The sequence below is a fragment of the Capra hircus genome, chromosome 15, assembly GCF_001704415.2.
Source record: "Capra hircus breed San Clemente chromosome 15, ASM170441v1, whole genome shotgun sequence".
In the NCBI taxonomy this organism is placed as follows: domain Eukaryota; kingdom Metazoa; phylum Chordata; class Mammalia; order Artiodactyla; family Bovidae; genus Capra; species Capra hircus.
Window position 1 is genome coordinate 47823172 of NC_030822.1, and position 26790 is coordinate 47849961.

A 26790-nucleotide genomic window follows, 5' to 3' on the forward strand; every position below is an offset into this window, starting at 1 on the left:
ATTTAGCAGCATCCCTCGCCTGTACCGACTAGAGGCCAGCAGCACCCCAACCCCAGATGTTACAACCACACACATTCTGAAACCTTGCAGACATCCCCCAAGGTACAAAGTGGCCTCTGGCTGGGAGTCACTGGTGTAGGGACTATCACACCAGTAAGGGGACAGCACTGTCTACTTCCCCGCTCTCATCCTAACCCAGTCCAGCCCACCTTACTGGGCAGATCCATGGTCACGGCCCATAAGCTGTTTTTAATCAATATCACACCCTAATGCCTTGCAGAATGAGACAGGAGGCAGCCTTCTATGCTGATGTGGCTGCAGGTAGGTCCCAGGAACCATTCTCCTCCGGAGCTTGTGAAAACAACTCGAATCAAATAACTCCTTGTTCCAATAATGAGTTGCTTCTGACCCTCTAAGCAAATTTTGTTCCTGTTAACATGAGCAGCTGGGTCTGATTAAACTGGAGGCCCTGGCTGTTTTCTTTTCAATGACACCGTGCCAGGGCAAAGGCGTCCATGGCTGCTGGGAAAGAGGGTAAAACTGGTGAGTCAAACAGCAGGGGTCTCTCATCCACCCGAAACTCACTGCGGCAACCAGGCCACTTCAACATCTCAGCTTCCAACCACTCTGCACTCGGGAGAAAGGGAAAAGGGACAAAGCACACAAACAAGAGATCCGAATCAAGGTAATTAAACAGTGAAACTTTACCCAAAGACCATGCTTTCAAGGGGCGATAAAAACCTGAAGCTGAGCCCCACAGAGAACCTGGGGTGACTCAGGCAGTATCAGGGACAAGGATTCCAACCTCCCACCCCGAGGGCCGTGCCGTTTGCCCAGACATGGAGATCAGAATGAGTTCCAACGGTGCAAAGTCAGAATCAAAGCAGCAACACCTCTATGCCTTTCTTTAGTCAGCTGCCTAACCAGCTAACAGGCTTACTGACAGACTCAACTAAACCCACTGCCACTTGGTAGTAAGTGTATCCTGCTGCACTGCAATTCTCTGAAGACCGACTAAGCATGAAACGCCCACCTGTTAACACCCAGTGACTCACACTACTGCTAGTGTCTGTGCCCCCTGCACGGTGACTTGGCTCCACTGATGCACTGGTATCGGACGCCAGGCCTGTCTCCCCCACTGACAGTGGGCTCCTCGAGGGCAGGACCAGGAGCAAGCACAAGGAATGGTACCTAAACGGATCCTCACCATGTGTACGGTGGACGGATGGGTAAAACCTTCTGCCTCTGCACTCTTCAGCCCGTCCACACACGGCAAGGACAGGGCATGCGTGCATGCGAAGTGACTTCAGTCATGAACAACTCTTTTCGACCCCATCAACTACAGCCCACTGGGCTCCTCCGTCCATGGGGTTCTCCAGGCAAGAATACTAGAGTGGGTAGCCATTGCCTTCTCCAAGGGATCTTCCCATCCCAGGGATTGAACCTGTGTCTCTTATGTCTCCTGCATTGGCAGGCAGGTTCTTTACCACTAGCGCCACCTGGGAAGCCCCAACAGGGCATGGCCCGTCTCCTCTGTTTCTTCAAGCTCAGCCCACTGCTCAAAAGGTTCCCAATAAACAATAATCGAATTCAAAGAGACAAACTGAAGCCTTCTGATCATGGACCTCTTAAGAGGAATCCTCGCAGTCTACCCTGCCTCATTTGAGTATGTTTAGTCTCTTTTAACTAGAAGGTTTAATGCAGCCAATGAATACTTTCTTTGGGAGGCGGTGGAGATACAGATGTGAGCAAGGCTAATATGGGGCTTCCTCTCACAGAACTCACTGTCAGGAGGAGAAGAGAAACAGTTAACAATTATACAAATAAGTAGCTACTATGCTCAGAGAGTCTCTTTAAGATAAATTTCTGTAGATGGTCCCAATCTTTAAGCAGTCTGAACTACTGTGAGGAAAGTCATGACTTGCCTCCAAATGAATGACATCATTAGAGCATCCTCTGAAAAAGTAAATGCACAAAGTTTATTATACACCTTGGTTATACAGGCCTCTGTTTCAAAGCAATCTTAAAAAAAAAATTTGAGAACCAATTAAAAGCATCATGGATGTAAATACTTCTAAGCCTATGTTTGTGTGTTCAAACATGTAGTATGTGTGACTAACCAAGGATAACTGAAGCGGACTTGAAAACCTGCAGAAGTCAGAAGGCACTGGAATAAGTCATCAGGTATTTGGGGGTCTGCTGATCAGCATGGCGCTAACAAGCAGGCCAAGAGCAGGCAAAGGGACTCCTGAGAACCCCTGAAGTTCAGAAGGCCTTGACACGATGATGGATCTCAAGAATCACAACCTGCCAGCCTGGGAAACTCTGTGTCAGTCAGCAAGAGCTCTAGAAAGGTTGGGAGGAAGGGCGGCTATGAAAAAACAAACCCTGAGAACACAGTCAGGAATATGAAGACTAGGAAAGAAGAAATGCCCTATGGGAAAGATGAGAAACAATGAGGATGAATCAAGAAAAGACAAAGATGCCAAAAGCTGGATGGCCTGGCCTGGTAAAGTAAAGTCTCAGGGAACACATGAGATATTCAAATCAATGTACAGTTTCTTAGGGTTAATAAAAATCCAAACCAAAACACCATGCCAGCTATGACTCAAAATAATGCTCCTGCCTCAATCTTGAACATTTAACTTAACAGTTTCTGATGCCTTGAATTTAGACTCAGGTGGAAATGCAAATAGAGTCACTCCTTTAGCTATGAGAAGGCAAAGATCTTCCCAACAACCTGGACAAATTTCTGGGTGGTGTCTGTTCCCTCTCGACACCTCATGGACCCTTAGAACCACAAGGAGTTAACCTAACCCAGCCTTACATTTTTGGATACAAATCTATGATCCAGAGAGGTAAAGCCGCAGATCTGACTGACTGCAGAACTATTAATAGATCTCAGGTCCTCCCCTTCCCAGTCCTTCAAGCTTCTCATCACGGAAAACCAACCTACCTACTGCCGCGCATTCATAGCTATTTAGACAGCTGTCCCCCAGCTGCTCTTCCCAACCACAAATTCCCTGCTGTTCTCTCACCTGTCTGAGCAACCAGGTGTGTCCACCCACTCCAGACAGCAGCGATCTTTTCATTCTGGAAACAATGTGCTTCTATTCTCTGGGGCAGGAGGAGGAAAGCAGCCTGGGAAGCCAGTTGCCCGTGTTTGTTGCTTCCCCAAACATACAGCTCTCCTGCATCTTTAAACAAACAGAAGGGAAACAAAAGAGGTGAAGAAACATTAGCCCAAAATGATGGAAAATAACCAGAGTCTGGGGGAAAAAAGTGGTTCAGAGAAGTTGTATTATTCTTACCCTACAATGTTGAATAGGGCAAAGCAAGATACCAAATTCATGTATAGCATAATACATAAGATTTTTTTGTAATTCTATAAATAGGAAAAAAGGCCAAATGTTCTTAACAGTTTGTCAAGGAACAGGAAAGTGAGTTTATTTTTTCATTAATTCATTCAACAAATATTTATTCAACATCCACCATGTGCAAGACATATGGTTCTCTGTTTTCTACATTTTTTAAATAAATGCTTACCTTTTGTTAGGAAAAATATATATTAGCTTTTCAAAATAACAAGTTAAAAGACAAATTATTTAAAGTTTAAACTTTATAAATATCTGATGATTTCACCACATGCCCTGTTCAGCGGAAAATATAGTTATTGTATCACATTCGCATAGCACCTAAGCTCATTTGAACCTCACAATAATCCTTTGATATAAGCAGGAATGAGACTGACTGACATTGTGATTTAATAGAAAGAGAGCAAATTCAGAGTCAAGTGACTCTGGCTTCTATTCTTGGATCTGCTAACTAGTTACTGACCTTGCACAAACCACTTCCTCTCCAAACCTTGGTTTCACCAGGTGAAGACTGGAGGGAAAGCTGATGGTGGAGAAGGGCACTCTAACTGATGTACAGTAGAGATTAGCGGGCGACTGTGGCAAACCAGAGGGCACATGGCTGTCCAGAAGGCATTCAAATTCAGCAAATCTTTAACTGGAAGTCAAACAAAAGGGGGCATGGGCCACAGTCTGGCTTATGAATCTACAGTCTGTGACTCCTCGGATGATCTCTCAGTGTTTCCCCAACCCTAACATGCAACACTGTGCAGGACAGCACATGGTGCCCACAGGCGGCTAAGAAGCCACAGTCACCTGACTCTGAAATTGCTCTTTCTATTAAATCACAATGTCAGTCAGTCTTATTCCTGCTTATATCACAGGATTATTGTGAGGCTCAAATGAGATGTTTTGAAGACAAAAAAAAAAAAAAAAAGCACAATGTACTGCAAAAACTTATGACTTTTGTTTGTACAAAAACTTAAAACTTTTGTTTGTGCAAACACAAAGAGGATGGCTCCTTAAGAATTTTCATATTGATTACACGTTGCAATAATATTTTGGATGTACTGGGTTAAGCAAAATAAATTATTAAAATTAATTCGCCTGTTTCTTTTTACTTTTTACAATGCAGCTCACATTATATTTCTCCTAGACAGCACTCTTCTGGAAGATAAATTAACCAAGGCTCAGAGACATTAAGTGACTTTCAAGATTGCGAGGCTTATTAGGGATCAAGCAGGACCAGAAGCCGGATTTTCCACTTCCACTGCATCCTGTGACCTCCCAATAAAGGTTTACAGCATCGCTTGCCCTGGAGCAGCTTGATCTATTCTCAAAAACCAATCAGAAGCCAAACAGTATCATTAAAGGATATGAGGCCAAGACTTGGAGTTTAAGTCCCAGATCTGCTGCTGGATCACTCTTTGACACTGGGCACGTCACTTCACATTCTGGGTCTCTGTTTCATAGTCTAAACTCTGTGCTCGGTCCCTCAGTCGTGTCTGACTCTTTGCAACCCCATGGAGGGTAGCCCGCCAGGCTCCTCTGCCTACAGAATTTTCCAGGCAAGAATACTGGGGTGGGTTGCCATTTCCTTCTCCAGGGCATTTTCCCAACCCAGGGATCGAACCTGTGTCTCTTACATCTCCTGCACTGGCAGAGGGGCTCTTTACCACTAGGGCCCCCGGGGAAGCCCAAGTCTAAAATGAAGGACCATAAATCAGTGGAGTCTTTGTGTGCCCCGGGTGACCTTGCAGCACTGACATACTGCAGTTCTATACAGCAAATTTGGTCTGTTTCATGCCTAGAGAGAAGACAACCTCCCTAGACCTCACCAGGGTGTGTTAAGTATGAGGATCCCTTACAAGAGGGAAGTGGAGCCCCTCGGCAAAGCCTCCACCCATGAAAGAGACTGCTGAGCTACCAAGGTGCCACTGACAATGAGCCTGTGTCCGTTATAAGCCTTCATTTATCTTAGTAAGTCTAAACCATCTTTTTGCAAAGACAAACTGTCTTCCACATGCAGATCATTACGCTGTGCATCAGCAGGCAAAATTAAATTCTGCTGCAATGCCAAATAGTTACATAAGCTGCAACTCCAGAGAGGTCTAGAGAGCACCGAACAAAACGCAGTGTGTCACAGCTTGAACCGGACCAGGAAAGAGGGATATTAATATTGACCCTTTTAAGTCACTTTCAAAATATCCAAAACAAATTTATCTTGTGCATATACTCTAAAAATCACTAAATTGCACACTTTAAAGGAGTGAGTTTCATATATGAAGCACATCTCAATAAAAAATTTAACATCTGTGTTTTTTAAAACACCATAACAAAAGTACCCGCATATGAAATAATAAATCGTTTTGGTAATATAAGATTTTTGAAGAAATCGATATTAACGAGCAATTAGAAGAATCTCTAGGTTTACATAATACTAGCCATTTTAAGTTAGACTAAAAGTTGAAACCTCTTAGTCTATTCTTATTCTTGGAAAAAAGAATGCCTTCTCCCAGAGCTACTGAGGACTACAAGGGATGAACTAGTCACTTCTCGTCCCCTCTATAAAAGGGGAGGTGGGGGATCACATGCCCAGAAGAGTCCCTTAGAGCTGTCATTCATTTCAGCTCACCCTTTTTAGCATATCTACAAATCTACCTAATATGAGCCAGAGGCTAAAAGCAGGTATTTCCTTCATTAGTTAGTTGCTTTTAATTCATTAAATATCAAATTATCTATAATTCAGAATTTATAAAGTGTTTGCTACTGCTAAGTCACTTCAGTCGTGTCCGACTCTGTGCGACCCCATAAACAGCAGCCCACCAGGCTCCACCGTCCCTGGGATTCTCCAGGCAAGAACACTGGAGTGGGTTGCCATTTCCTTCTCCAAAGCGTGAAAGTGAAAAGTGAAAGTGAAGTTGCTCAGTCATGTCTGACTCAGCGACCCCATGGACTGCAGCCTACCAGGCTCCTCCGTCCATGGGATTTTCCAGGCAAGAGTACTGGAGTGGGGTGCCATTGCTCTTGTGTTCTGGACACCATAACAACTCCTCAAATTTGATGTTGAAGAATGCATGCCTCCATTATTTTACAGATACAGTGTACGCATCTTTAATTTCCACATAAAACACTGAAAATACAGTGTAGGAAAGTCATTTCCCTTGGCTTAAAAAGTGAAATGCGTTCAACTCTGGGCAAGAAGGCTTACCAACATAAATCTCTCATAGCTATAGTCTCCAGACTACCTGCAGGAGTCAGGGCAATCTGGGCTTTGAAAAAGATAAACTTTGAGAGAGATAACTTTCACTTTCAAGAAATCCTGGTGGTTCAGTGGTAAAGAATCCACCTGCCAATCCAGGAGACATGGGTTCAATCCCTGATCCGGGAAGATCCCACGTTACAGAGCAACTAAGCCTACAACTACTGAGCCTGTGCTGTAGAGCCTGGAAGTCGCAACTGCTGAGCTCCCGTGCCACAACGACTAGGGGTGGTAAACCACTAGGGGTGGTAGACGACTAGGGTGAAGCCCACGCACCCTAGGGCACGTGCTCTGCAACAAGAGAAGCTATCACAGTGAGAAGCCCTCGGACCACAATCAGAGAGGAGCTCCCACTTGCTGCAACTAGAGAAAAGCCTGTGCAGCTACAAAGAGCCAACGCAACAAAAAAAAAATGCTGCATTGTCACCAGACAGTTTATACTGTATTGACTAAGTGTGTCAAATAGACGGATGGATGGATACATAGCCAAGACAGACAGATGTACGTAGTGTGTGAGAGAAAAAAGGCTAGATAGTGAAAGCGAAAGTCACTCAGTCATGTCTGACTCTTTGAGACCCCATGGACTATACAGTCCATGGAATTCTCCAGGCCAGAATACTGGAGTGGGGGCAGATTAAAGAGATGGAATAGAGAGATCAACTAGAGAAATAGATAAAAACATAAAATTAATTAGAAAAATATACACACAAGGAGAAGGCAATGGCAACCCACTCCAGTATTCTTGCCTGGAGAATCCCAGGGACGGGGGAGCCTGGTGGGCTGCCGTCTATGGGGCTGCACAGAGTCGGACACGACTGAAGCGACTTAGCAGCAGCAGGAGCAGCTTAGCGGTATACGGAGACCTTGGTTAGATATAAAGATGGAAGATAAAAATAGAAACGTAGTTAAATAAAATAGAGATAAACAGAGAGAACAGACAGGGCAAGAGATAAAAGGAGTAGAAAGGCACAGGGCTTCCCTGGTGACTCAGCTGGTAAAGAATCTGCCTTTAATGCAGGAGACTTGGGTTCAATCCCTGGGTGGGGAAGATCCCTTAGAGAAGGGAACAGCTATTCATTCCAGTATTCTGGCCTGGAGAATTCCATGGACTAAACAAGATCGCAAAGAGTCTGACATGATTGAGTGACAAAGCAAAGCAAAAATATGCTAGTTTGGGATTAAATAGCTAGAGAAGAGAAAGCCAGAGAACCTAGACAGCTTAGATAGTTATACGCGTGTATGTGTTAGTCACTCAGTCATGTCTGACTCTTTGCAACCCCATGGACTGTAGCCCGCCAGGCTTCTCTGTCCATGAGATTCTCCAGGCAAAAATACTGGCGTGGGCAGCCATTCCCTTCTCTAGGGGATCTTCCTGACCCAGGGATCAAACTCGGGCCTCCTGCATTGCTGGAGACTCTTTACTGACTGAGCCACTAGGGAAGTTTAAAATAGTTACATCAGACATCAGAACAGATTAGATGAATAACAGTCAGTTCAGTTCAATTCAGTTCAGTCGCTCAGTCGTGTCCGACTCTTTGCGACCCCATGAATCGCAGCACACCAGGCTACGTTATACATAAATTTACTGTTGCTTATACGATTTGACAATCACAACTACTCTGAAAGATATTTTTATCCCTATTGTACAGCTGAGAAAACAAACTCAGAGGAAAGGAAGTGAGCCTCTATTTCACATGAGTGTTTTAATGTGTATTATCATAAGAAATTCTGAAAACTACCCCCAAAATATTTTATAGACAAGTCAATGGTCTCAGGAAGGTCGAGTGACTTGCTAAGATCACATCAGCAGTGGCATCATTATCCCGACTCCATCGTCTATGCTCTTCCATCTGTATCCCAATAGCAACACGTGAGGCAGAAACACCTGGAATTCTGAATGGTATGCAACCTACCTGTCAGTGAAGCTGAGTGATCAGAGCCAGCAAGAACACATACTGCTTGAGAATTCTCTAGGCCTACCAAAAAAAAAAAAAAAAATTCTTTTGAAATCACATTTATAACAGAACAAATTGGGTAGAGAAGGGCCACAAGCAGTGACCCACCAGCTCCTGGGGAGAAACTAAGCCAAAGCGTGAAGGTCTGAGTCAGCAGCTCTGGCCAAGATGAGTGGCGTGGTAGAGAGACTGGTGATATCCAGGAGGCTGAACAAATAAGTAAATATTTTGAGGATAAAGGAGTCAGATTTCCCACTATCAGAAAAGAGAAGGAAGGAACAGATCTGAAAAGGCAGAAGGCTAGAATCAACCATTTGACACTGGATTATAACTGAAGTCAGTGTAAACTCATGGTTTCTACAAAAGATAAACAAACATAGGTGTACTTAGGTATAAACACAAGTGTGTGTCCCTGTATATTTCCTTGCTCTGTCCATGGAGTGGGCCCAGCAGCAATGACACATCTTATATTTAGCTGCTATCAAGTGCGGACACTGAGACACAAGTCCAGGCCGTCTAACGACACACAGACAGAACTAGAATTTGAACTTGCCTCTCATCTCAAATCCAGGCTCTTCCTCCCTAAATACACCGCTTTCAGTGATGAGGTATAACCCCAATCAACTCTGCTCAAAGCTGTGATTATCTTGTCTGGCATGCAGATATGCAGTCTTATTTCGTAACTTTCTTCTGACATTTGTTTAATTTACTCAGTTCAGTTCAGTCACTCAGTCATGTCCAACTATTTGTGACCCCATGGACTGTAGCATGCCAGGCTTCCCTGTCCATCACCAATTCCTGGAGTTTGCGCAAACTCATGTCCATCGCATCAGTGATGCCATCCAACCATCTCATCCTCTGTTGTCCTCTTTTCCTCTTGCCCCCAGTCCCTCCCAGCATCAGAGTTTTTTCCAATGAGTCAGCTCTTCGCATGAGGTGGCCAAAATACTGAAGTTTCAGCTTTAGCATCATTCCTTCCAAAGAACACCCAGGGCTATAGTAGTAAGAGTAGTCAATAAAGGAAAAGTAGATATTTTTCTGGAACTCTCTTACTTTTTCTATGATCCAACAGATATTGGCAATTTGATCCCTGGTTCCTCTACCTTTTCTAAATCCAGCTTGAACATCTGGAAGTTCATGGTTCATGTACTGTTGAAGCCTGGCTTGGAGAATTTTGAGCATTACTTTGCTAGTGTGTGAGATGAGTGCAATTGTACAGTAGTCTGAACATTCTTTGGCATTGCCTTTCTTAGGGATTGAAATGAAAACTGACCATTTTCAGTCCTGTGGCTACAGCTGAGTTTTCCAGATTTGCTGGCATATTGAATGCAGCTCTTTCACAGCATCATCTTTCAGGATTTGAAACAGCTCAACTGGAATTCCATCACCTCCACTAGCTTTGTTCATAGTGATGCTTCTTAAGGCGCACTTGATTTCACATTCCAGGATGCCTGGCTCTAGGTGAGTGATCACACCATCATGGTTATCTGGTTCTTGAAGATCTTTTTTATATAGTTCTTCTGTGTATTCTTGCCACCTCTTCTTAATATCTTCTGCTTCTGTTAGGTCCATACCATTTCTGTCCTTTATTGTACCCATCTTTGCATTACATGTTCCCTTGGTATCTCTAATTTTTCTGAAGAGATCACTAATCTTTCCCATTCTATTGTTTTCCTCTGTTTCTTTGCATTGATCACTGAGGAAGGCTTTCTTATCTCTCCTTGCTATTCTTTTGAACTCTGCATTCAGATGGGTAGAGTTTTCCTTTTCTCCTTTGCCTTTAGCTTCTCTTCTTTTCTCAGATATTTGTAAGGCCTCCTCTGACAAACATTTTGTCTTTTTGCATTGCTTTTTCTTGGGGGTGGTCTTGATCACTGCCTCCTATACAATCTCATGAATCTCCAGCCATGGTTCTTCAGGCACTCTTATCAGATCTAATCCCTTGAATCTATTTGTCACTTCCACTATATACCTGTAAGGGATTTGATTTAGGTTATACTTGAATGGTCTAGTGGTTTTCCCTACTTTCTTCAATATAAGTCTGAATTTTGCAGTAAGGAATTCATGATCTGAGCCACAGTCAGCTCTGGGTCTTGTTTTTGTGGACTGTATAGAGCTTCTCCAGTGTCTTAAAATATCCCTCATGACGTCAAGTATCCTATAGAATTAGAAAGGGACAAAGCAGATGTTTTTGCCACTTTCATCAGAGAGGACGAAATGGTCCTCTAGTGGCCAGGTTGGGAGAGGACGCCCAGGGTCCCAGCTCCAGAACTGATGGTGATGATGTAAAGATGGAGGGAAGGTAAAGCAAAAGACTTTGAGGGCAGGAAGCTGATATCTCTGCTACTGTCTCTTCAGAAAACTCCCCCAAATCACCTCTGGATCTGAGCTGTGCCCTGAGAAGATTCCCAACCAGGTTAAGTCAAATCAAATAAAAATATTACTGATTCCTTTTAGATACAAAATCTGTACAAAAACAGAAAGTAGACACAGTCCCTGGCCTTAAAATGCTCATCATCTTTGGCATTTGGGAAAACATGTAAACAACTCATAACAATAAAACACACTGTGCTGTCCCTACAGAGAAAGAAAATGCCAGCGGAGGCGAGAAGAGGGAAGAGTCTTTCAGTTGCAGCTGAGCTAGGACCTGAAAAATTATCAGGATTTTTCCACGGAGAACAGAAAGGAAAAGGCATTCTGCACAGAGGTAATAGTCTGCCCACAAGCACAGAGGGATGAGAACACAGTACATGCCCAGGGAGCAGTGAATACCTTGGTGAGGCAGGAAAAATGTTTGGGAAGGATGAGTTTATATTACAAATGCTTTCAATGTGAGGCAGACTCTCTGGTGTGTGTCCACTGGTCCCTTCTCCTTCTCTGAGAGAACTCTCCCCAGCTCAACCTCTGGGCTTCAGAGGGCTAACCTTTTACCCCCGCAGCAGGGGGAAGCCTTGAGGACTAAATCAGATCAGGGACTTCCCTGGTGGTCCAGTGCCTAAGACTCCACACTCCAATGCAGGGGGCCTGGGTTCGATCCCTGGTCAGAGAACTAGATCCCACGTGCTACAACTAAAGATTCCTCATGCTATAACTAAGACCGGGTACAGCCAAATAAACAAATAAATACTTTTTTAAAGGAGAGAGAGAGAGTGGGAATCAGAGCACCCCAACAACTTGTAGCACACTCCCACTGTGGCTCACTTCTCAGTCTTCTTTCCCTGCTTCCTACCACCCTCAAAAATCCCTCCTTTGTTCTGAGCTAGAGGAGAGTAGAGGTTTCCTGACAGCTTTTTCCTAAAGCCAACCCTCAGTTAACTGGATCACAAAGTCAGAGAGCCAGAGAGGAAGAGAAGGAGGAGGTGGAGACGTGTACTACATATGGGGAGAGAAAGGCCCACCAAGAGAGTGCAGAGGGAGAGAGACAGGAAGTCCTAGAGGCCACCTTCCCAACAAAAGGCTGGTAGCACCCTTCCTATCTGCTCTTCATGCTCATGGAGAGACTTCCCTAAGGGAACGCTTCTGGCCCCTCTCTCTACGTCCTCACCCGCTCCTGCTTTCCTTTGGGGAGTGGCTGGGCAGGCATGGACTTCGTGGCTTCTCTCTCTGGGCTGTGCCTGCCTGCAGAGGGCCCCTCCTCCAGGTGCTCAGTGGCACCAGGAATTTAGCAGGACTGCCTGCAGCTGCTCCTGTACCTGGTGGGTAAATCCAAGCTGGGATTCAGAACTTGGAGGCTCACTACTGCTACCCGTTATTTTCCAAACACCTAACTCATGTCTTCCAATCTAACTGTTAACAGTTTTAGAACCACCATTTTGATTTCTACATACCTGACTTGCATCTGTCTCTCAATGGGTTCTGAACTCTGGCACCTAACAGGGGTACTTTTACTGGGCCTATAAAAATCTCCCAAAATTAAGAGACCTACCAACAGAGAGTTAAGCAGAGAGACCAAGAAACAGCAAAAAGAAAAATGCCATTTACCCATTTTCTGCATGCCTGTATCTCCATTTCCAGACAAAGAATGAATACAGGACTCAGAAGAAATAAGGGCCTTACCTGTCACTGTGCTGGGTTCCTTTGCTGTCAGAAACAGTGGGAGAGTCTGCCCAGGACACAGTCGCCGTCCAGATGATGCCAAACCAGTTCCCCACTGGAACACAGTGCCACTAGCTTCCCGCAGCATAGGAGAGAAAAAAGAGAAAATGTTTACCTGGATTAAGACTAGATGGCGCTTTCAACCTCATGCCATAAGAGATTCCCCATTCATGGTTAGTTAGCATGAACGAAAAAGTTTTATGCCTCAAGCAGTCCTATGGCTGGTCCTAGGGATTGCCACCAAGCCAATCACAAATCCAATCTTCAGGGCAATCTAAGCCCATCAGTGGAAATCCCAACATAGCAAAATTCCCTTCAGAAAGTTCTCCCTTGACTCCCCTGGAGTCAAATTTGACTCCTTCAGAGTCAAATTACTGGAATGATATCTTTCTCATGATTAAGCTGAAAAGACAACCCAGACTCCAGACCAAGCAGGAAACAACCTTGAAGCCTACCACGTCCATGCCTCACATTCACTGGATGAGAAACTGAAGCCTGAAGAAGGCACGTGATTTGTCCAAGGTCATACAGGGAGCAGGGAGCAGAGAAAACACCAGGACTCAACTCTCCTGCACCTAACATAGTGCCTTTTCTACTACACCAAGATGAATTCTGAGATTCCTAATTGTTAAATAAATACATATTTATGACTGCAAGATAGCTTCTTAATAGCCACCATTTCCACACGTGGAATGGTCTTTTGTTTCCATATTCACTGGATCTAATTCATATACCAATGTTCTGAAACTCATACAAATGTGTAGATGAAATATCATATTTTTGGCTTACAGTCAGATGTGTGTAACTAGGCTCCATCACCCAACAGCAACATCAACTTACTGCTCTTCCAGAAGCATCCTATACCCAATGGTACTCTAGGCTGAAAACAGACAAGCTTACTGTGTGAAATGTAAGTGGTGATGATTGAGTGCAAAGTGAACAAAACACAGTGTTGAAGTAAAACGAAACTTACCAACTCTTCAACAAATTGCAAGAGAAAAAACAGAGGAAAAGGTACATAAAGAAACTGGAGATATCCAATAAAGGACTAATATTTAAAACATATAACAACAAAAACAAAACCTGACTCAAAAATGAGCAAACGACTTGAATAGACTTTTCTCCAAAGAAAATACACAAATGGCCATAAGCACATGAAAAGATGATCAACATCACTAATCATTAGGGAAATGAAATCAAAACTACCCTGAAATTGCCACTTTACCCTCATTGGGATGGCACTGGGATTGCTACTACAACCAGGGTTGGCAAGGATGTGAAGAAATTTGGAAATCTTCTGCACTACTGGTGGTCATGTAAATTGGTACAGCCACTGTGGAAAACAGTATGGCAATTCCCCCCAAAACTAAAAATAGAATTCCTGTATGATCCAGCAATAGTACTTCCAGGTAAATATCTGAAAGAATTGAAAGCAAGATCTCAAAGTGATATCTGTACACCCATGTTCATGGCCGTATTATTCGCAATAGCTAAAATACGGACACAACCAACTGTCCATCAGCAGATGAATGGATAAGCAAAATGTGGTACCCACACACAGGAGAACACCATTAGGGCTTAAAAAAGAAGGGAATCCTGACATTTGCTATAGCATGGACAGCCTCTGAGGATATTATATTGAGTGAAATAAGCCACAAAAAGACAGAGATTCCACTTACATGAGGTATGTATGATCCCACTCACATGAGGTACCTGTACGAGTGGTCAAAATCATGGAGATAGAAAGAATGGTGGGTGCCAGGGACTGGGAGGAGGGGAAATGAGGATCTCTTGTTTAATGGACATAGGGTTTCAGTTTTGCAAGATGAAAAAAGTTCTGCAATGGACTGTGGTAATAGTTGCACAATGATGTGAATGCACCTAATCCCACTCAATCGTACACTTAAAAATGATTAAGATGATAAAACTATGTCATGTGTATTTTATCACAGCAAAAAACTAAAAGGAATAGGGACTTCCCTGGTAGTTCAATGGCTAGAACACCATGCTCCCAATGCAGGGGGCCCAGGTTTGATCCCCGGTCAGGGAACTATCCCACATGCTACAACGGAAGATCCTCGTTGAAGATCCTGCATGCCACAGCCGAGACCTGGCACAACCAAAATAAATAAACAGATATTTTCAAAAAGGAATAAATAAATTTTAAAAGAGAAAGAGAGAGACTTGAGATACATATTAACTAACTGCAATGATAGATCTAATTTGGATTCTGAATTAAACAAAACCATAAAAAGTATTTTTGAGACAATCAGGGAAATTTAAATACTGACTGGATGCTTAATGAAATTACAGAATTACTGATAATTTTTTGCAGATATGATGGTGGTTTGTTTTTTTTTTTTTTTGGTAATGTTTTCAGAAAAAGTCCTTATCTTTTTGAGATGCAGGTAGAAATAGTTACTGAAAGAAGTGGGGGAAGAAAAGGACCTTAAAATTAAACACATAACTGTTTCTTTGTAACTTGACAAAAATGTATACATGAGACCAGCCGTCACAGAATCTTGGTGGGCAAGGGGCAAGGAAACCAATGACAGGCAATTCTCTGGCTGGCCCTGCTAATTTCTAAGGGAATCTGCTTATAAAAGTATAATCACTACCATACAACTCAGTCATCACACTCCTGGGCACTTATCCCAGAGAAATGAAAATTTATGTTCACATAAAAACTTGTCCACAAATGTTTATAGCTTTATTCTTAATAGCTAAAAACCGGAAACAGCCAAATGTGCTTCAATGGGTGACTGGTTAAACAAACTGTGGTTATTATAGACTGAATTGTATCCCCCGTAAATTCATATATTGAAGTCCTAAACTCCAATGTGACTGTATTTGGAGATAGGGCCTACAGGACGTGATGAAAGTTAAATGGGCCATAAGAGTGAGGCTTCTGAAAGAACTGGTGTCCTTTTAAAAAGAGAAAGATTCACCCGAGATCTCTGTCTCTCTCCACATGCATGTATAGAGGAAAAACCATGTGAGGAGAGAGCAAGAAGGTAGCATCCGCAAGCCAGGGGGAGAAATGTCACCAGAAACCAACCCTCATCTTGATCTTGGGCTTCCAGCCTCCTTAACTGTGAGAAAATATTAATAAACTCCTGTTGTTTAAGCCACCCATTCTGTGATATTTTGTTATGGCCACCCTAGCAAGCTAATAGCATTTAACTAACAGAGTATATATAACTAATACAGCTATACTATGGAATACTGAAGCCCCCTTGTGGCTCAGACAGTAGAGTCTGCCTGCAATGCAGGAGACCTGGGTTCGATCCCTGGGTTGGGAAGATCCCCTGGAGAAGGAAATGGCAACCCACTCCAGTAATCTTCCCTGGAAAATCCTATGGATGGAGGAGCCTGGCAGGTACAGTACCGTCCATGGGGTCGCAAAGAGTCGGACACGACTGAGCAAATTCACTTTCACTTTTTCATGGAATACTACTTAGCAATAACAAGGAACAAGTTATTGATACTCCCAGCTTGGATGAATCTCCATGGAATCATAAGCTGAGCAAAAATGCCAACCCCAAATGGCTATACACTGCATGATACCATTTTATAACATTCTTACAATGACATTATTATGGGAGAACAGAAGAGCTAAGAAGGGGGTGAGGGTAGGTAGAAAGTGGGTGCAGCTATAAAAGAGCAATAAGGGGGATCCTTGTGAAGGTATTGTTCATAGTTTCACAAGATGTTATCACTGGGAGAAACTGGACAAACAGTGTGTGTGATCTATTTCACTTCTTACAACTGCATGTGAATCTGTAAGTCTATCAAAATAAAAACCTTAATTTTTCAAAAAACTATAATCAACCCGAAGCCCCAGGTGACCACCATGTAGCACCAGACACTTGCTCATCTCTACTCCTCCCCTAGTTCCAAGACTGGACTCACCAACGCTTGGGCCTCGGCTGCCAGAGCCGGTTCAGGCTGTCCTTCAGCCCAGAGGAGTGGGAGCAGAAAGCAGAAAAATGAGCAAGAGAGAGAAAAAAGGGTCATGCCTCCTCCACTTTCCACCTCTGACCTCACACACTCTGTCAGCCCTATACCCATCACCCTCTTAGAGGGCAGGAGACAAGCTCACTAGAAGCTTTTAAATTAATAAACATTAAAATCCACTAGAAAAGCAATGCAGCTCATGACAAAGAATATGGGTCTTGGAATCCAGCCTAGACTCTGATCCCAGCTCACCTTTTATTTCCCAACTCCCTGTGTAACCTCAGACAAGCTCTTTAGCTCTCTGGATCTCAGTTTCTTCATATGTAAGACATACAAACAATTATGTATAAAATAAAACAAGCAATTAGGATATATTGTACAAGGAACATGGTCAATATTTTCTAATGACCATAAATGGAATGTAATCTTTAAAAACTGTGAATCACTATGTTGTATACCTAACACTTATGTAATATTATAAATCAACTATACCTCAATTTAAAAAAAAAACTTAACTCACATTACTGCATGGCTATGAAGATTAATGAGCTACTAATTAAACGAAGGGAGCTTCCCTGATGGCTTAGCAGTAAAGAATCCACCTGCCAATGCAGGAGACGCAAGAGATATAGGTTCCATCCCTAGGTTGGGAAGATCCCCTGGAGAAGGAAATAGCTCCAGAAATGGCTCCCACCCCAGAATTCTTGCCTGGGCAATCCCATGGACAGAGGAGCCTGGCAGGGCTTCAGTCCATGGGGTCTCAAAAAAGTCGGATGTGACTTAGCGACTGAACAACACCAAACAATTAAACCAAGAGAACCTAGCACCAAGCCTAGAACACAGTGAAAAGCTAGACCACCTCATTTCCTTCCTCCCTACCTGCTGAAGGCTCTCCCACATGACCTCTGCCTTGCATCCCCTCCTTTTAATCAGACTGGAGCACAGCAGACACTCTGAATTACTCCTTAAAGTTTATTTCTTCCAAAGCTCCATGTCTCCTTATTAAATGCCCATTAAGAAAATAATAGCAAAATGATCACCTGTTGCAGCTAAAGCATGCCTCAGTCCAGCAGCAATACTAACAACCTTCTCTCTCAGGAGCTGTCAAAACAAAGAAAAGGATGGTGATCTCAGATCTCTCCACCTACAAAGTGTTACGTGATTTATGCCCAAATACAATGCAGCATGGCCCTCACTATGTGTCTGATTAGTGTGGCGCTCCCAATTCCCAACATTCCCATTCACAAATGCCTCTATATGTATCCCTAAAAGGCAAAATATTTACCAAATACCATATGCCACTCAGGGCTAGGAGGCACCTGCAAGGTCATTCAGTCCAGGGGTTGGCAAAAGTTTTCCATAAAGGGCTAGATAGTGAAAAGTTTAGACTCTGTCACACCACTATACTCTGCCATTGTAACATAAAAACACTCATAAATATATGAACAGGTGTGGTTGTGTTCCAATAAATCTTTATTTACCAAGGGGTCTAGTTTGCTGATCTCTGATCTAGTCCAATCCACACTCAATGCTAGAAACCCTTCAACAACACCCCACCAAGGGTCATCTAACCCCTGCCCAAATACCTTCTTCCAGTAACACAGGCTCACCATCTCCCCAGGTGCCTGCCCATATCTGCACGGTTCCATCTGTCTCCCTACGTGGAACCAAAGCTAACTGGCTATTGCTTCTGACAAGGCTTTCCAAACATTTGAAGTCAGTTGTCACGTCCTCTCTAAGACATCTTGCAGTGGCTTTAAAAATAGGTCCTCCGGGGGTGGGTGTGGGAGGCTCAAGACGGAGGGGATATATGTATACATAGAGCTGATTCATTTTGTTGTACAAAGGTAAACTAACACAACATTGCAAAGCCATTATACTCCAAAAACTAAAATTTAAAAACAGGTCCTCAAATTCTTTTAGACTCCTCCCTTCAAGATATGCAGCTTAATTTCCCTCACTTTCACTGTAGGCTGGTCTTAGTGACTTGCTTTTAGTGAATGGAATAAGGAAGTGTTGAGTGACTCAGAGACTAGACGATAAAAGGTATTAAAGCCTCTTGCGTGACCAAAGGCAGTGAAGTTTTCTTTCCCTCTCATCACTTTTCAGTTCAGTTCAGTCGCTCAGTCGTGTCCAACTTTTTGCAACCCCATGAACCACAGCATGCCAGGCCTCCCTGTCCATCACCAACTCCCGGAGTCCACCCAAACCCATGTCCATTGAGTCGGTGATGCCATCCAACCATCTCATCCTCTGTCGTCCCCTTCTCCTCCTGCCCTCAATCTTTCCCAGCATCAGAGTCTTTTCAAATGAGTCAGCTCTTCACATCAGGTGGCCAAAGTATTGGAGTTTCAGCTTCAGCATCAGTCCTTGCAACGAATACCCGGGACTGATCTCCTTTAGGATTGACTGGTTGGATCTCATTGCAGTCCAAGGGACTCTCAAGAGTCTTCTCCAACACCACAGTTCAAAAGCATCAGTTCTTTGGTGCTCAGCTTTCTTTATAGCCCAACTCTCACATCCATACAAGACCAACTGGAAAAACCAGAGCCTTGACTAGACGGACCTTTGTTGACAAAATGATGTCTCTGCTTTTGAATATGCTGTCTAGGTTGGTCATAACTTTCCTTGCAAGGAGTAAGCGTCTTTTAATTTCACAGCTGCAATCACCGTCTACAGTGATTTTGGAGCCAGAAAAATAAAGTCAGCCACTTTTGGAGGAAGCCATATCACGTCTGAACAGTCCTACAGAAAGGGCCATATGGCAAGGAACTAGTCTCCTGCCCATGAGAAAGCGGAAGGAGGAACCGCCAGCCCAGTCAAGCCCCCAGCAGACCTCCAGCAGACCTCCAGCAGCCTGACTGACATCTTGACTGCAGCCTCATGAGACCAGCTAAGCTGTTCCCAGATTCCTGACCCTCCAAACTGTGAGACAATGAATGCTTGCTGTTGTAAGCTGCTAAATTTCAGGGGACGTTTATTACACAGCTATACATAACACATACATATCTTTTCTTTAGGCCAAACATCCCCAATTCTATCAGCTATCATCGAGTTTCCAATTCCCTCCCTCTCTTGTTTTCTCTCCTCTACGCTCTGGTTATTCAGACTCTCTTTTAAGGGACTGTATATGCACAATCACAGCCCCTGTGAGGCTTTACCATATTTGCTGATTTAGTTCCACAGTGTCTTTCTAAAGGAGGCCTGGCATGCCACAGTCCATGGAGTCACAGAGTCAGACATGACTTGGTGACTGAACAACAACAGTGTCTTTCTAAACTTTAGAGTCCTCAAAGGCAGGGTCTGAGTCTTATTCACCTCAGTGCCCAGAGCCGAAGAACCAAACCCACACCAGGACACAACATCGCTGACGTAGTATGACCAGCACAAAGAAGGACAGAGCTCTGGCCTCCCTTCTTCTGTAGACTATACTTCTATTAATTCAGCCCACAATCACATTAGCTTCAGGGAAGATCAAATCTTACTGTTCGCAGAATTTGAAAACACTACCTTTAAATTTTTTTACTTTAATTTTTTTTTCTTTTCAAAGGTAAATAAGGGGCTTTACATGTGGATTCAATCTCTCCAAAACAACTTATCTCCAATCCTTTCTCTCCACCTCACTGCTGCTGCTTTAGCTTGGGGCAGGATCATCTCTCAGGTGGATTATTAGCAAGAGTTTTCTTGCTGAGGAATCTTCCTTCACTCCACGCCCCCACACATCCCCACGTGGCCCCTCTCTAATTCACTGTTCTTACCATTTGTCAGATACTACCGGCCTGCTCCCCGCTGGCACTTCTACCACTTCCTTACATTACAATCATACTAAGTTGCTTGCAGCATCTCTAAAACTCCTGTTTTAAGCCCGTTTTATCCTGTTTGCAATGCGCTTCTTTTGTACCTACTGTGCACATCCTCCTATCCCACACCAGGTCAATTTCTCCTCAACTTTCAAGATTCAGCACAGGTCTGTTCTCACCCTACCTTCCCCTAGAAAGAGTTCAACACTGCCTTTTGGAGGCTCCACAAGCATCTGTCATAGTTCTAACATGGTAATGCATCTAGGTGTTTCTATGTCAACATGTACTACTAAACTATAAGGTCCTCGAATGTTAGGTTTGGTCTTACTCCCCTTTGTCTCTCCTGCCTAAATACAGCACCTTCACACAATAGCTGCTATTAAATAAATGAATGAATTTCTCTTACACTTCACTTTAGCACATTTCTCCCATTGTTCTATAAGATACGCATGTCAAAATATTCTTACCTTCTTATTTTGTCATCCAACATATTTTAACCTTTGTTCCTCTGTCTTCTTTCATCATGTGACTCAAGCTAAATTAATTACAACTTTTACACAGGTTCTTAAAAACTCATCTATTTGCTACTATTAATAGAAGCTGGAGCACTCCTTACAACAGGGACTACACATTCTAGAGTTCCGTGTATACCATATGCTATACAGACCGAGTGTCTGTCCTCGTTGAAAAGTCATATGTTGACTAATCCCCAACATGATAGTATTTGGAGGTGAGGCCGTTGGAAGGTGATTAGGTCATGAGAGCAGAGCCCTTATGAATGAAATTAATGCCTTTATAAAAGACAATGCGTTTCCCCTTCTCACGTTTAAGGACACAGCAAAAACAAGGCTGTCTATGGACCAGAAAGTGAGCCCTCACCAAATACCAAATCTGCTGGTGCCTTGATTTTGGACTTCTCAGCCTCCAGAGCTGTGAAAAATAAATGTTTGCTGTTTGAGCCACCCACTGTATGACATTTTTGTTAGAATAGCCCAAAGGAACTAAAACACCATGGAAACCATGACCCCAAATAATATTCCCCCAATACCAGCCAATTAGAATTCAGGTGATAGGCGCAGACCCAAGCTCTGTCCAATGAAAACAGACCCCATTCTTAGTCACAGTTTAAGAAAATTAAGTATGAATGGAGCAGCTTAGGTGAAACTCATTTTAGATTCCAATGTAATTTCTCTAAAAATTTGCTTCCATATCTTCAGAAAAATGTGTACATTTTAAGTACAATGCAGTGAAAAGAGCTCTGAACTAAAACCAGGAGTCCTAATACTTGCGCCATCCAATACGGTAGCCTCTAACTACATGTGGCTGTTGAACACTTAAAAGGTGACTATACTGAACTGAGATATACTCTAAAGAAAATCTATACCACAGAAAGAATCTTCATATAAGTTAAAGAATATAAAATGTCTCATTAATAAAGATTTATATTGATGATACATAAAATGAAATAATCATAGATTGGATACATGAGACTAGTTTAAAAGTTATTAAAATTAATTTTACCATGTCATACCATGACTTAAAAATCATATGCAATGAAAGAAACCACACACAAAAGGCTACATATTATATGATTCCATTTATATGAAATGCCCATAAGAATTGATGCTTTCAAACCCTGGTACTGGCGAAGACTCCTCAGAGTCCCTTGGGCAGCAAGGAGATCAAACCAGTCAATCCTAAAGGAAATCAACCCTGAATATTTGCTGGAAGGACTGAGGCTGAAGCTCCAAGACTTTGGCCACCTGATCTGAAGAGCCAACTCATTGGAAAAGATTTTAATGCTGGAAAAAATTGAGGGCAAGAGGAAAAGGGGGTGACAGAGGATAAGATGGTTGGATGGCATCACTGTCTCAATGGACATGAGTTTGAACAAACTCAGTCAGATAGTAAAAGAGAGAGAGAAGCCTGGCATGCTGCAGTTCATGGGGTCGCAAAGAGTCAGATACGACTGAGCAATTGAATCACAAGAGCAACAACAATAAGGGGCTGTTGAGAGGTGAAAATGGGAGTTGACGGCTATTGGGCATGCAGTTTCTTTCGTGATAATAAAAAGGGTCTAAAAGTAGATGATGGTGATGGCTGCACATCTCTGTGAATATACTAAAAACCACTGAAACATACATTATTTATTTACATTTTTATTTTTACTTTTTGGCTGCACCACACAGCATGTGAGAGCCTAATTCCCCAACCAGGGATCGAACCTGCCCCCTCCTCCAACCCCCTGCATTGGAAGCATGGAGTCTTAACCACTGGAATACCAGGGAAGTCCTGAAACACATTTTTTAAATAGTGCTCCTAGAAAATTTTAAGCTACATATGTGGCTCACGTTACATTTCCACTGGCCAGCACTGACCTATGCCATCTGCCTCCTTTAGTGTCCTTAGGGAAGTCACTTCCAATCAGACCTATATCTAACACAGTTTCCACTATAACTTTTAGAATTGTAAGATGTCATTAATGTCATTATAAGATATATTAGTTTCATTCTTTTACTTCACAAAAAATTATAACATGTATGAGAGCTAGCAGAGGCTTTTCACTCACAGCATCCATCCCTCCAACCTAATTTTCCCAGGAGAACCTAAGTTTTCCAACATACATTCTAACTACCCCATGAGTTTTCAGGGACCCAGCCAGCCTTTCAGGGCTGGGGGGATAACTGTGATACCTGGAGACCCTTTAACAGGACATAGGCAAGCTCAATATCAAGTGCCGTCCTTACCTCGATGGCCTGGGGGATCACACATCTTTGAGGCCCATGAGGAACTCCCAGCTGGCCAAAGGAGTTGGATCCACATGATAGAACTTGACCATTTTCTGCAAAAAAATACAAATACTTGAACTGCAGATCTAAGAAGTAAGATATCTAAAGTCCAATGGGTAAATTCTGCAGGATGATAACAGCCAAAGGAATGAGAGGCACCAGTGCTTCAGCCCATTCAACCCATAGTTCCTGCTCTGTTTCCCTAGGAATAAAGACTGGGCACTGGGCTGAGCATCTCACACACACTGCCCACTCCATGCCTGATTAATGACAGGTTAACCATGAAGAACGCTTAGCTGTGTGCCTCATGTTGAGATGCAGGATACTTATCTCCCACTTTTCACATTTCCGTGGAACAGAATTTCCATTACTTTAATATGTGCTGTGCTTAGTCACTCAGTTGTGTCTGACTCTTTGCAACCCCATGGACTATAGCCCACCAGGCTCTTCTGTCTGTGAGGATTCTCCAGGCTAGAATACTGGAGTGGGTTGCCATGTCCTCATCCAGGGGATCTTCCCAACCCAAGGATCAAACCCAAGTCTCCTGCATTGCAGGGGGATTCTTTACTACCTGAGCCACCAGGGAAGCCCAAGAATACTGGAGTGGATAGCCTATCACTTCTTCAGGATCTTCCCGACCCAGGAATCGAACCAGGGTCTCCTGCATTGCAGGCGGATTCTTTACCAACTGAGCTACCAGGGAAGCCCCTACTTTAATATACTTCAGGTCTTTTCCCTGCCCTTCTCCATTTGCACTGCTTTCTGAAGAAGAAGGGATAACCTAGCCACCTGGTGAATTTCAGAGAAGAAACAGGACATGTATGGCTTAGCACCTTCCTCTCAGGCACCCTGGGCTGACACACAGGAGGGTCTCCCCTGTTAAAGTTTAGGGGGCAGGCTTGGATTAGAAGAGTGTCAGCAGAACTTCTTGGTGTGACAGTCAACCCCATCCTCCAACTTATCTTGTATCAGTAAAAAGCTAATCATTTGCTCTCCATCTGTCTGAGCGTTCTGAGTCTGTCTCACAAGTGGTCCCGAATAGCCAGAAACAGTGGTATCTACTGACTGACTGCCTACAGCTCCGACCCAGGCCCACACTCTGAGTATTTCATAAACGAGAACTATCGTTTGTGTGTGCTCAGTTGCTCAGTCGTGTCTGACTCTTTGTGGCCCCATGGACTGTAGCCCACCAGGCTCCTCTGCCCATGTAATTCTCCAGGCAAGAATACTGGAGTAGCTTGCCATTTCCTCCTCCAGGGGATCTTCCCAACCCAGGGATCGAACTCAGGTCTCTTGCGTCTCCGCATTGGCAGGCAGGTTCTTTACCACTAGCAACTGTTTAGATTCTAATAATTACCCTCCAGATTTTCCATCCCAATCTCCTTTACTGTTAAGACTCTCCTTGCAAAATGCACCCCACAACTTGCCTTGACGCTAGAAAGCACATGTGTGTGTGTGTGTGTCAATATTTATTTGGCTGAACCGGATCTTCTCTGTGGCATGTGGGATATTTAGTTGTGTCATGTGAACTCTTACTTGCAGCACATGGGATCTAGTTCCCTGACCAGGGATTAAACCCAGACCCCTGCATTGGGAGCATGGAGTCTTAGCTACTGGACTACTAGGGAAGTCCTTTGTGTGTGTTTTTAAATACAAAGTGGGTTTCATTGAATCAGGGCGCTCAGCGTCATGCTCTTCTCACCAAAAGCCTTGGCAGTGATACAGATTTACCTAGAAGTGGACTCACCTGTGACTTAGCAGCAGCGGCACTCACCTGTAAGTATAATAGTAAAGTCCCAGCCACAGGCCACCTGCTGGATGGCACAGCCAAGGAGCGATTTGCAGGGGGTAAAATACAGGACCTCCTCTGTGTGACCCAGCCCCAGCTGCCCATCTTTGTTGAGGCCACACACAAAAAGGCTTCCTTCATCTGCAAAATACAAAGGTTTTGGTGGTAGTATGTGCAGGGGAAATTACAACCGCCAAAGTGAGCAAAAGGATTTCATAAATTATTTGGAATCATGGGCCCACTAACTTTTTTCCCACCCAAGTTAATAAGCCATGCATGTTAATATGCTCTGGACCTAATGGCACAGGGCCAAGGGGTTACAACCTAATATCTAAATGGAAACTCCAAGTTCTACAGCAGTGGCCAATCAATCACCAAATTGAGCATCTACTGTAACAATAAAAGCCATTATCTATTTGGAATATAAAATGTGCCAAGTACTCTTCTAAGGGCCTCGTGTGTGCGGCCAACTTATCCTTTATGCATAGTGCCAGGGTGCACAATACTGGTAGAGGCCCACAAATATGTTTTAATTTAAATTTTTTAATATAAAATATATGTAATAAAAATATATAATATTAAATCTAGCCTGGATTATATTAATCTTCATATCAGTGCCACTGTAAGTATAATTTTAAATATTTCTTTATAGAGGGAGGCCAAAGTGTCAAATACCCATGAAAGTCATAATGCAGTCCTGTTAACTTACAGATTCTCCTCATCCACCATCATTATCTTCATATAACAGAGAAACAACTGTGGCACAGAGAAATTAAGTAATTTGCCCAAGGCCACACAGCCAATAATTAAAAGAACCAGGATTTAAACCCAGGAGGTTTGATTCCAGAGCTCAAGTTCTTAATCAGGATGGAACATGCCCTCTTTGGCAATATTATAGCACTTGTAATCCTTACTAAGTACTTACTAAGTACTACTCCAGCTACTGTGAGGGAAGATTAAGGAAAATACAAAGTTCTTGCTCTCAGGGAATATTCAACTTAACTTCAAAGACTTCTAATTCATAGGTGAAAGTTAAATATCAATATACAGCATAAAGTATAATATACATTGCAACTTGGCCACTATTTGTCTTATAACTTGAAGCAGTTTTCCTCTCTGAGCCTCATGTGGAGAGGAGAGGGAGGGGAAGAAAGGGGTGGTCTTGATCTCTGAAATCCTTTTGGCTCTGACAACCTAGGATTCTCTGATGGTAGCCTGATTTCATCACAAAAATGCTGTCCTCTGCAAAATGCAAAAGGCTGAAAGATGGTAATATAACACCCTAGGGGGAAATGTCCAAATAAGAAAGTGAGAAAACTAGACGTTCTTGAAGAAAGTTACCTGTGACAACAGCAGAGTGTCCCCCTCCTCCTGTGATCTGCTTGATACAACCAGATTTACAGAAGTCACTCAGTTGCTGGGCAGAAAGCACATCTTCCTTGTGGCCAAGGCCAAGTTGCCCATAGCTATTTGCACCCTAGGGATAAAACAAGCCAATCATGAAACGTATGGGAACCTCAATAACCTCAACTGGTCGATTTGTATCTACCAGTCCCCACCTTTCTCACCCTGACACTCCTCCCTGAGCCTATGACAGATAAGACGCCATAGGCTCCTTCTTAAGAAGATGTTATACAACACCTACACTTGGACAGAGATCCCAGAACACCTCAATTTCCATGTGGGAGGAGCCATCAGCATCCACAGCTCATCCTGGGATACTCCTCAGCTTCCCCTTCCAAAGTCCCAGCCAATACGTGTTGCTTCAGGGAGACAGCGTAGGATTTCCT

The 26790-nt window shown here is 43.3% G+C and overlaps 1 protein-coding gene across 4 annotated transcripts in view; it reads right to left on the reverse strand.

Moving 5' to 3' along the window:
- SERGEF (secretion regulating guanine nucleotide exchange factor) overlaps positions 1-26790 on the reverse strand; it is a 255185-nt gene that overhangs the window by 224851 nt on the left and 3544 nt on the right. For all 4 annotated transcript variants that reach the window (XM_018059617.1, XM_018059619.1, XM_018059618.1 and 1 more), the window contains exons 2-8: positions 26342-26477; positions 24986-25141; positions 23170-23264; positions 17663-17723; positions 12627-12740; positions 8529-8591; positions 3039-3197 (exon numbers count right to left, since the gene is read on the reverse strand). In XM_018059617.1, coding sequence (XP_017915106.1) covers positions 3039-3197; positions 8529-8591; positions 12627-12740; positions 17663-17723; positions 23170-23264; positions 24986-25141; positions 26342-26477 — 784 coding nt within the window. The remainder of the gene's footprint in view (positions 1-3038; positions 3198-8528; positions 8592-12626; positions 12741-17662; positions 17724-23169; positions 23265-24985; positions 25142-26341; positions 26478-26790) is intronic.